At 41.5% G+C, this 12,138-nt stretch overlaps 1 protein-coding gene across 2 annotated transcripts; it reads right to left on the bottom strand.

Annotated features, from left to right (window-relative positions):
- Positions 1–919: 919 nt before the first annotated feature.
- On the bottom strand, positions 920–12,129 carry LOC139570569 (small integral membrane protein 22-like). 2 transcript variants are annotated; one of them, XM_071392536.1, is made up of 5 exons: positions 12,010–12,129; positions 11,618–11,874; positions 10,416–10,588; positions 10,280–10,341; positions 920–2,212 (listed from the first exon to the last, which is right to left on the bottom strand). In XM_071392536.1, exons 3-5 carry the CDS (start codon positions 10,543–10,545, stop codon positions 2,165–2,167), a joined length of 240 nt encoding a protein of 79 aa, XP_071248637.1. In that variant the 5' UTR covers positions 10,546–10,588; positions 11,618–11,874; positions 12,010–12,129; the 3' UTR covers positions 920–2,164. The 2 variants fall into 2 exon arrangements, with proteins under 2 accessions (XP_071248637.1, XP_071248644.1); XM_071392543.1 differs by having other exon boundaries at positions 10,416–10,558; positions 11,618–12,098.
- Between the last annotated feature and the right edge of the window lie 9 nt (positions 12,130–12,138).

The following is a 12,138-nucleotide window of genomic DNA, read 5'->3' as shown; positions in this document are numbered from 1 at the left end:
CCTGTTGTATAGTACCAACCAACTTGGACCTCCCTGTTGTATAGTACCAACTTGCACCTCCTTGTTGTATAGTACCAACTAACTTGGACCTCCCTGTTGTATAGTACTAACTTGGACCTCCCTGTTGTATAGTACCAACTTGGACCTCCCTGTTGTATAGTACCAACTTGGACCTCCCTGTTGTATAGTACCAACTTGGACCTCCCTGTTGTATAGTACCAACTTGGACCTCCCTGTTGTATAGTACCAACTTGGACCTCCCTGTTGTATAGTACCAACTTGGACCTCCCTGTTGTATAGTACCAACTTGGACCTCCCTGTTGTATAGTACCAACTTGGACCTCCCTGTTGTATAGTACCAACTTGGACCTCACTGTTGTATAGTACCAACTTGGACCTCCCTGTTGTATAGTACCAACTTGGACCTCCCTGTTGTATAGTACCAACTTGGACCTCCCTGTTGTATAGTACCAACTTGGACCTCCCTGTTGTATAGTACCAACTAACTTGGACCTCCCTGTTGTATAGTACCAACTAACTTGGACCTCCCTGTTGTATAGTACCAACTTGGACCTCCCTGTTGTATAGTACCAACTAACTTGGACCTCCCTGTTGTATAGTACCAACTTGGACCTCCTTGTTGTATAGTACCAACTAACTTGGACCTCCTTGTTGTATAGTACCAACTAACTTGGACCTCCCTGTTGTATAGTACCAACTAACTTGGACCTCCCTGTTGTATAGTACCAACTTGGACCTCCCTGTTGTATAGTACCAACTTGGACCTCGTTATGAATCAGCTTGTGTTATTGTTTGTCTGAAACACTCTTGTTACTGAATACTAATGTTCCTCCTCTCCACATAGTAATACCCTTTTCACACTATAATAGCAACCAAAAATGTACTGTACTAGCTCAGATATTTTTTAAATGTATGGTTTATTTGGGTAGGGACCGATACAAACACATTGTCTTCTCCTACACGGTTCCAGCATCTATGGTTAATGAGTAACCAGGCCAGTTTGGTTTGCTCAGCAGTGTGAAAAAGTTATTGGAATCAAAATTTGTCAAGCATATTGTCATACTGTGGTAAACAATACTGTTATTTTGTGTAGACTACACTACTCAGCAGAAGTATACGTTTGTGACATGAAACAGTGTTACCGTGACTCTTCATAGTGATATTAACTTGTAGATTTCTGACTCTGTAATTCCTTGGCATGACGCTTTATGTCAAGTATAAAGGAAAACGGACATTCCCAGCTTTGAAGGGTAAACGTTCATGCCTTCTCGACGCTAAGCTATTATTCGTCATTGTATCAGTTAATTTTAAATGTGTTTGCTAATGTTATTATTTATTCAATTGTTTATTTTTGCACTTCTGTTACTTTGCGTTGATGATTCCCTGTGAAGTGAATATCCATTCTAATGCTGAACAAAAATAATTATTACTGCAAGTGTTTTCAAATCCATTTTGAGATGTATATGTTGTGGACCATATGATTTATTATCTGTGCAATAAAGATGTTATACAGGAGTGTTCGGTCAGTCAATCAGGACAGATTCAATACAAAATATTATTGAATCATACGATGTACATGTTTCAACATTGAATTATTGTTAATATAACTAACTACATTAAAGTCATTGAATCAATACTACTACAATATCTATGATTCCTCATTACATACACTTAAGAAGTTACGTTTAAAGTACACGTTCAACGAAGTACTAAACTTTGGCTTTGTGAACTCGCGTTGATTCTACTACATAAAGAGTGGTGCCCAGTTTTTCATGAACCGTTAGTGAAAGCCCTGTTATCTTCTGGTTTTGACACGCAGTGACTGTTTTCACCTTGATCGCGTCCTAGCAACAACCGCTAGCCGTGCAGGGAACAAGTAAACAAACTGGTTCATATGACCTCCAATGACTTGCCACCATTAGACGGCAGCTAAAACGGGTTACCACAGGGAGTGCAACATTTTCCACCAGTCAAAGTAAATAGAGCCAGAATGAAAACAAGTTATACAACTCTTGGTTTGGCACACAGATGAAGGTGAAAATATAAAGTGCATCTAAAAATATGAATAAAATGAATTATAAAAAGGACTAATCAATTTAAGTGTCGTCATTGTGGAATCTTCAATTCTGTTTCCAAGTTTCTTTCAGGTCTCCATTCCAAAGTTTTCATGACCCACTTTGTGTCTTCTAGGCTGTTGGGAAACACAGAGGAGAGAAAATCATGGATCTTTCAAGACCTCTCTCTCTGTTTCCTCTGAATAAAGAGGTATTGAAAGATACATGATTTCCCCTCCTCTCTCTCTGTTTCCTCTGAATAGAGAGGAGGGGAAATCATGTATCTTTCAATACCTCTTTATTCAGAGGAAACAGAGAGAGGAGAGAAAATCATGTATCTTTCAAGACCTCTTTATTCAGAGGAAACAGAGGGGAGGGGAAATCATGTATCTTTCAAGACCTCTTTATTCAGAGGAAACACAGAAAGGAGAGAAAATCATGTATCTTTCAAGACCTCTTTATTCAGAGGAAACACAGAGAGAGGGGAAATCATGTATCTTTCAAGACCTCTTTATTCAGAGGAAACACAGAAAGGAGAGAAAATCATGTATCTTTCAAGACCTCTTTATTCAGAGGAAACAGAACACTTGTCTCACTAAAACAGACCCTCTATTGTAGGATGTGAATGACTCAGAATGATGGGTCTTCATCACAGACTCCTTGATACAGCCATGATACATCTGGTCTCACTAAAACAGACCCTCTATTGTAGGATGTGAATGACTCAAAGTGATGGGTGTTAACCACAGACTCCTTGATACAGCCATGCTACATCTGGTCTCACTAAAACAGACCCTCTATTGTAGGATGTGAATGACTCAAAGTGATGGGTGTTCACCACAGACTCCTTGATACAGCCATGCTACATCTGGTCTCACTAAAACAGACCCTCTAATGAAGGATGTGAATGACTCAAAGTGATGGGTGTTCACCACAGACTCCTTGATACAGCCATGATACATCTGGTCTCACTAAAACAGACCCTCTATTGTAGGATGTGAATGACTCAAAGTGATGGGTGTTCACCACAGACTCCTTGATACAGCCATGCTACATCTGGTCTCACTAAAACAGACCCTCTATTGTAGGATGTGAATGACTCAAAGTGATGGGTGTTCACCACAGACTCCTTGATACAGCCATGCTACATCTGGTCTCACTAAAACAGACCCTCTATTGAAGGATGTGAATGACTCAAAGTGATGGGTGTTCACCACAGACTCCTTGATACAGCCATGCTACATCTGGTCTCACTAAAACAGACCCTCTATTGTAGGATGTGAATGACTCAAAGTGATGGGTGTTCACCACAGACTCCTTGATACAGCCATGCTACATCTGGTCTCACTAAAACAGACCCTCTATTGAAGGATGTGAATGACTCAAAGTGATGGGTGTTCACCACAGACTCCTTGATACAGCCATGATACATCTGGTCTCACTAAAACAGACCCTCTATTGTAGGATGTGAATGACTCAAAGTGATGGGTGTTCACCACAGACTCCTTGATACAGCCATGATACATCTGTGGTCAAAATGAAAACAAACCCTTTATTGTAGGATGTGATCATGTGACTGACTCAACTGATGGGTCTTCACCATGATACAAGACAGGATAGAGTCTGAATAACCATGATACAAGACAGGATAGAGTCTGAATGACCATGATACAAGACAGGATAGAGTCTGAATGACCATGATACATGACAGGATAGAGTCTGAATGACCATGATACATGACAGGATAGAGTCTGAATGACCATGATACAAGGCAGGATAGAGTCTGAATGACCATGATACAAGACAGGATAGAGTCTGAATGACCATGATACAATACAGGATAGAGTCTGAATGACCATGATACAAGACAGGATAGAGTCTGAATGACCATGACACAAGACAGGATAGAGTCTGCATGACCATGATACAAGACAGGATAGAGTCTGAATGACCATGATCCAAGGCAGAATAAGAGTCTGAATGACCATGATACATGACAGGATAAGAGTCTGAATGACCATGATACAAGACAGGATAGAGTCTGAATGACCATGATACATGACAGGATAGAGTCTGAATGACCATGATACAAGACAGGATAGAGTCTGAATGACCATGATACAAGACAGGATAGAGTCAATGACCATGATACAAGACAGGATAGAGTCTGAATGACCATGATAGAGTCTGAATGACCATGATACAAGGCAGGATATAGTCTGAATGACCATGACACAAGACAGGATAGAGTCTGAATGACCATGACACAAGACAGGATAGAGTCTGAATGACCATGACACATGACAGGATAGAGTCTGAATGACCATGATACAAGACAGGATAGTCTGAATGACCATGATACAAGACAGGATAGAGTCTGAATGACCATGACACAAGGCAGGATAGAGTCTGAATGACCATGATACAAGGCAGGATAGAGTCTGAATAACCATGATACAAGACAGGATAGAGTCTGAATGACCATGACACAAGACAGGATAGAGTCTGAATGACCATGATACAAGGCAGGACAGAGTCTGAATGACCATGATACAAGACAGGATAGAGTCTGAATGACCATGATACAAGACAGGATAGAGTATGAATGACCATGACAGGATAGAGTCTGAATGACCATGATACAAGACAGGATAGAGTCTGAATGACCATGATACAAGACAGGATAGAGTCAATGACCATGATACAAGACAGGATAGAGTCTGAATGACCATGATAGAGTCTGAATGACCATGATACAAGGCAGGATATAGTCTGAATGACCATGACACAAGACAGGATAGAGTCTGAATGACCATGACACAAGACAGGATAGAGTCTGAATGACCATGACACATGACAGGATAGAGTCTGAATGACCATGATACAAGACAGGATAGTCTGAATGACCATGATACAAGACAGGATAGAGTCTGAATGACCATGACACAAGGCAGGATAGAGTCTGAATGACCATGATACAAGGCAGGATAGAGTCTGAATAACCATGATACAAGACAGGATAGAGTCTGAATGACCATGACACAAGACAGGATAGAGTCTGAATGACCATGATACAAGGCAGGACAGAGTCTGAATGACCATGATACAAGACAGGATAGAGTCTGAATGACCAGGATACAAGACAGGATAGAGTATGAATGACCATGACAGGATAGAGTCTGAATGACCATGACACAAGACAGGATAGAGTCTGAATGACCATGATACAAGACAGGATAGAGTCTGAATGACCATGATACAAGACAGGATAGAGTCTGAATGACCATGATACAAGACAGGATAGAGTCTGAATGACCATTATACAAGGCAGGATAGAGTCTGAATGACCATGACACAAGACAGGATAGTCTGAATGACCATGACACAAGACAGGATAGAGTCTGAATGACCATGATACAAGACAGGATAGAGTCTGAATGACCATGATACATGACAGGATAGAGTCAATGACCATGATACAAGGCAGGATAGAGTCTGAATGACCATGATACAAGACAGGATAGAGTCTGAATGACCAAGACAGGATAGAGTCTGAATGACCATGATACAAGACAGGATAGAGTCTGAATGACCATGATACATGACAGGATAGAGTCTGAATGACCATGATACATGACAGGATAGAGTCTGAATGACCATGATACAAGACAGGGTAGAGTCTGAATGACCATGATACATGACAGGATAGAGTCTGAATGACCATGACACAAGACAGGATAGAGTCTGAATGACCATGATACAAGACAGGATAGAGTCAATGACCATGATACAAGACAGGATAGAGTCTGAATGACCATGATAGAGTCTGAATGACCATGATACAAGGCAGGATAGAGTCTGAATGACCATGACACAAGACAGGATAGAGTCTGAATGACCATGACACAAGACAGGATAGAGTCTGAATGACCATGACAGGATAGAGTCTGAATGAGCATGATACAAGACAGGATAGAGTCTGAATGACCATGACACAAGGCAGGATAGAGTCTGAATGACCATGATACAAGGCAGGATAGAGTCTGAATGACCATGATACAAGACAGGATAGAGTCTGAATGACCATGATACAAGACAGGATAGAGTATGAATGACCATGACAGGATAGAGTCTGAATGACCATGACACAAGACAGGATAGAGTCTGAATGACCATGATACATGACAGGATAGAGTCTGAATGACCATGATACAAGACAGGATAGAGTCTGAATGACCATGATACAAGACAGGATAGAGTCTGAATGACCATGATACAAGGCAGGATAGAGTCTGAATGACCATGACACAAGACAGGATAGAGTCTGAATGACCATGACACAAGACAGGATAGAGTCTGAATGACCATGATACAAGACAGGATAGAGTCTGAATGACCATGATACATGACAGGATAGAGTCAATGACCATGATACAAGGCAGGATAGAGTCTGAATGACCATGATACAAGACAGGATAGAGTCTGAATGACCAAGACAGGATAGAGTCTGAATGACCATGATACAAGACAGGATAGAGTCTGAATGACCATGATACATGACAGGATAGAGTCTGAATGACCATGATACAAGAAGGGATAGAGTCTGAATGACCATGATACATGACAGGATAGAGTCTGAATGACCATGATACAAGACAGGATAGAGTCTGAATGACCATGATACAAGACAGGATAGAGTCAATGACCATGATACAAGACAGGATAGAGTCTGAATGACCATGATAGAGTCTGAATGACCATGATACAAGGCAGGATATAGTCTGAATGACCATGACACAAGACAGGATAGAGTCTGAATGACCATGACACAAGACAGGATAGAGTCTGAATGACCATGACACATGACAGGATAGAGTCTGAATGACCATGATACAAGACAGGATAGTCTGAATGACCATGATACAAGACAGGATAGAGTCTGAATGACCATGACACAAGGCAGGATAGAGTATGAATGACCATGACAGGATAGAGTCTGAATGACCATGACACAAGACAGGATAGAGTCTGAATGACCATGATACAAGACAGGATAGAGTCTGAATGACCATGATACAAGACAGGATAGAGTCTGAATGACCATGACACAAGACAGGATAGAGTCTGAATGACCATGATACAAGGCAGGACAGAGTCTGAATGACCATGATACAAGACAGGATAGAGTCTGAATGACCATGATACAAGACAGGATAGAGTATGAATGACCATGACAGGATAGAGTCTGAATGACCATGACACAAGACAGGATAGAGTCTGAATGACCATGATACAAGACAGGATAGAGTCTGAATGACCATGATACAAGCCAGGATAGAGTCTGAATGACCATGATACAAGACAGGATAGAGTCTGAATGACCATTATACAAGGCAGGATAGAGTCTGAATGACCATGACACAAGACAGGATAGTCTGAATGACCATGACACAAGACAGGATAGAGTCTGAATGACCATGATACAAGACAGGATAGAGTCTGAATGACCATGATACATGACAGGATAGAGTCAATGACCATGATACAAGGCAGGATAGAGTCTGAATGACCATGATACAAGACAGGATAGAGTCTGAATGACCAAGACAGGATAGAGTCTGAATGACCATGATACAAGACAGGATAGAGTCTGAATGACCATGATACATGACAGGATAGAGTCTGAATGACCATGATACATGACAGGATAGAGTCTGAATGACCATGATACAAGACAGGGTAGAGTCTGAATGACCATGATACATGACAGGATAGAGTCTGAATGACCATGACACAAGACAGGATAGAGTCTGAATGACCATGATACAAGACAGGATAGAGTCAATGACCATGATACAAGACAGGATAGAGTCTGAATGACCATGATAGAGTCTGAATGACCATGATACAAGGCAGGATAGAGTCTGAATGACCATGACACAAGACAGGATAGAGTCTGAATGACCATGACACAAGACAGGATAGAGTCTGAATGACCATGATACATGACAGGATAGAGTCAATGACCATGATACAAGGCAGGATAGAGTCTGAATGACCATGATACAAGACAGGATAGAGTCTGAATGACCAAGACAGGATAGAGTCTGAATGACCATGATACAAGACAGGATAGAGTCTGAATGACCATGATACATGACAGGATAGAGTCTGAATGACCATGATACAAGACAGGATAGAGTCTGAATGACCATGATACAAGACAGGATAGAGTATGAATGACCATGACAGGATAGAGTCTGAATGACCATGACACAAGACAGGATAGAGTCTGAATGACCATGATACATGACAGGATAGAGTCTGAATGACCATGATACAAGACAGGATAGAGTCTGAATGACCATCATACAAGACAGGATAGAGTCTGAATGACCATGATACAAGGCAGGATAGAGTCTGAATGACCATGACACAAGACAGGATAGAGTCTGAATGACCATGACACAAGACAGGATAGAGTCTGAATGACCATGATACAAGACAGGATAGAGTCTGAATGACCATGATACATGACAGGATAGAGTCAATGACCATGATACAAGGCAGGATAGAGTCTGAATGACCATGATACAAGACAGGATAGAGTCTGAATGACCAAGACAGGATAGAGTCTGAATGACCATGATACAAGACAGGATAGAGTCTGAATGACCATGATACATGACAGGATAGAGTCTGAATGACCATGATACAAGACAGGATAGAGTCTGAATGACCATGATACATGACAGGATAGAGTCTGAATGACCATGACACAAGACAGGATAGAATCTGAATGACCATGATACAAGACAGGATAGAGTCTGAATGACCATGATACATGAAAGGATAGAGTCTGAATGACCATGATACATGACAGGATAGAGTCTGCATGACCATGATACATGACAGGATAGAGTCTGAATGACCATGATACAAGGCAGGATAGAGTCTGAATGACCATGACATAAGACAGGATAGAGTCTGAATGACCATGACACAAGACAGGATAGAGTATGAATGACCATGATACATGACAGGATAGAGTCTGAATGACCATGATACATGACAGGATAGAGTCTGAATGACCATGATACATGACAGGATAGAGTCTGAATGACCATGATACAAGACAGGATAGAGTCTGAATGACCATGATACATGACAGGATAGAGTCTGAATGACCATGATACAAGACAGGATAGAGTCTGAATGACCAAGACAGGATAGAGTCTGAATGACCATGATACAAGACAGGATAGAGTCTGAATGACCATGATACATGACAGGATAGAGTCTGAATGACCATGATACAAGACAGGATAGAGTCTGAATGACCATGATACATGACAGGATAGAGTCTGAATGACCATGACACAAGACAGGATAGAGTCTGAATGACCATGATACAAGACAGGATAGAGTCTGAATGACCATGATACATGACAGGATAGAGTCTGAATGACCATGATACATGACAGGATAGAGTCTGAATGACCATGATACATGACAGGATAGAGTCTGAATGACCATGATACAAGGCAGGATAGAGTCTGAATGACCATGATACAAGACAGGATAGAGTCTGAATGACCATGATACAAGACAGGATAGAGTCTGAATGACCATGATACAAGACAGGATAGACAAGGCAAGAGCACCAGATCTGGGACCAGGCTATAGATACCACCAGATCTGAGACCATGCTATAGATAGCTACAGATCTGAGACCAGGCTACAGATACCAACAGATCTGGGACCAGGCTATAGATACCAACAGATCTGGGACCAGGCTATAGATACCAACAGATTTGAGACCAGGCTACCAACAGATCTGAGACCAGGCTATAGATACCAAAAGATCTGAGACCAGGCTATAGATACCAACAGATCTGGGACCAGGCTATAGATACCAACAGATCTGGGACCAGGCTATAGATACCAACAGATCTGAGACCAGGCTATAGATACAACCAGATCTGAGACCAGGCTATAGATACCAACAGATCATGGACCAGGCTATAGATACCAACAGATCTGGGACTAGGCTATAGATACCAACAGATCTGGGACTAGGCTATAGATACCAACAGATCTGGGACCAGGCTATAGATACCAACAGATCTGGGACCAGGTTATATACACCACACATTTCTGACAGAAACAGGCCACTGCATTTTATTGATTGATTGCTACATTACCTGTTCATCACAGCAGCAGCAGCAGCGGATCAGAACCAGGACAACAAGCAGCAGAACCATGCCTGAAAGGATCAAGATGGACAGTCAATTGTGTGCATGTGTGTGTGGGTGTGTGTGTGCGCGTGTGTGTTCCTACCGATGAAAATGAAGAAGACAGCGAAGGAGGCGATGTCCCAGTCAGACTGGAACAGCTGTTTAGACTGCAGTCTGGACACCACATCTGTAAACTGATCCTTAAACTCTGCCTGTAGGCTCCTCTGGTCCATGGCTATAGCTGGGCTAGAATTAGTCTCAGTCAGGGTTAACACACTGGAGAAGAACAATATAGGGTTTATGATGATTATAAAATACAGGACACACTGGGAGAAGAGATGTGGTTCTAATATAGACTACAAGGTTTCTCTGGTCCATAACTGTAGCAGTCAGGGTTATTACAGGACACACTGGGAGAAGAGATTGTGGTAATTCTCTATAGACAATCACAATGCACCTGACTGGCTGACTATGTATTGTATTGGAGATCATGCTGCATTTTGAATGTCCCTCATGAAATGGATCAGAGTTCAGCGTACCTGCTCTGCCCTAGACACAGTACTAAAATGGATCAGAGTTCAGCGTACCTGCTCTGCCCTAGACACAGTACTAAAATGGATCAGAGTTCAGCATACCTGCTCTGCCCCAGACACAGTACTAAAATGGATCAGAGTTCAGCGTACCTGCTCTGCCCCAGACACAGTACTAAAATGGATCAGAGTTCAGCGTACCTGCTCTGCCCTAGACACAGTACTGAAATGGATCAGAGTTCAGCGAACCTGCTCTGACCTAGACACAGTACTGAAATGGATCAGAGTTCAGCGTACCTGCTCTGCCCCAGACACAGTACTAAAATGGATCAGAGTTCAGCGTACCTGCTCTGCCCTAGACACAGTACTAAAATGGATCAGAGTTCAGCGTACCTGCTCTGCCCTAGACACAGTACTAAAATGGATCAGAGTTCAGCGTACCTGCTCTGCCCCAGACACAGTGCTTTTCTTCTGATCACTTTTACATAGACTACGATGAGATACAGATCAACTAGCCAAATACAGACTCGATTTTACATCTAAAAATGACTAGATTTGCTTTTAACTTCTTTAACACAAGACCAACATCATTATCGTTATGTTTGACTGACTGGAACATCTTGATGAATTACAGCCTCAGACTTTCACTTTTAAAGAATATTCCAAGATTACCTATATATATATAACTTAAGTTGAACACAAACAATTACAATAAACTAATATTTTCGGTAGTAATCAAACAAGTTTCTATATGTTTTTCCGAAGTTCATTGTACCTGTAACTCGAACAAGCTCCTGGTTTTTTTCTCTCTTCTTCCGGGTACCTGCCCGACTGACGCACCTGTCGCTGTGCGGGTCACTGTGCACTGATTTGCATGGGGCGAGGGTAGGTCGTTTGAAATATGCTTAATTTCCTCCAAGCAGGTCTAAAGGTGTATCGTGATCATGGACTTACCGAATGTGAGAGATATTGCCAGTCATTTCCACTATTGCTCTTGGCCATGTCTTTTCAAAGGAAACTTTTATGATGTGACTGGAGGAAATAAAGTCAGAGCAATTCATATGTGTGACGCATGTATATAAAACTAGGATTTGTCATAGCTACATTTCTGTTTTCATTGCAGTAAATTATAAATGTATTTTTTATATAGTAAACCAGCTGATTTACCTAATTCAAGGAATAGCAATATTGTGTAAAGTTGAGTTGCGGTCATATGATGTATTGTAGTAACATATTAGTTCCGTATGAGGCGCTGTTGCTTTCCCGGCTCCTCATTTTCAGTTTTTCACCTCTGAT

Source organism: Salvelinus alpinus, chromosome 1 (assembly GCF_045679555.1).
Source record: "Salvelinus alpinus chromosome 1, SLU_Salpinus.1, whole genome shotgun sequence".
NCBI classification, from domain to species: domain Eukaryota; kingdom Metazoa; phylum Chordata; class Actinopteri; order Salmoniformes; family Salmonidae; genus Salvelinus; species Salvelinus alpinus.
The sequence above is the reverse complement of the archived record's forward strand: the minus strand, read 5'-3'. Positions and strand labels throughout refer to the sequence as shown.

Coding starts and splice junctions, on each gene's coding strand:
- LOC139570569 (XM_071392536.1), bottom strand. CDS start 10,545: ATGGACCAGAGGAGCCTACAGGCAGAGTTTAAGGATCAGTTTACAGAT. Junction 10,342..10,415: donor TGTCTTCTTCATTTTCATCG/GTAGGAACACAC, acceptor TGATCCTTTCAG/GCATGGTTCTGCTGCTTGTT. Junction 2,213..10,279: donor GCTGCTGCTGTGATGAACAG/GTAATGTAGCAA, acceptor GTTTCCCAACAG/CCTAGAAGACACAAAGTGGG.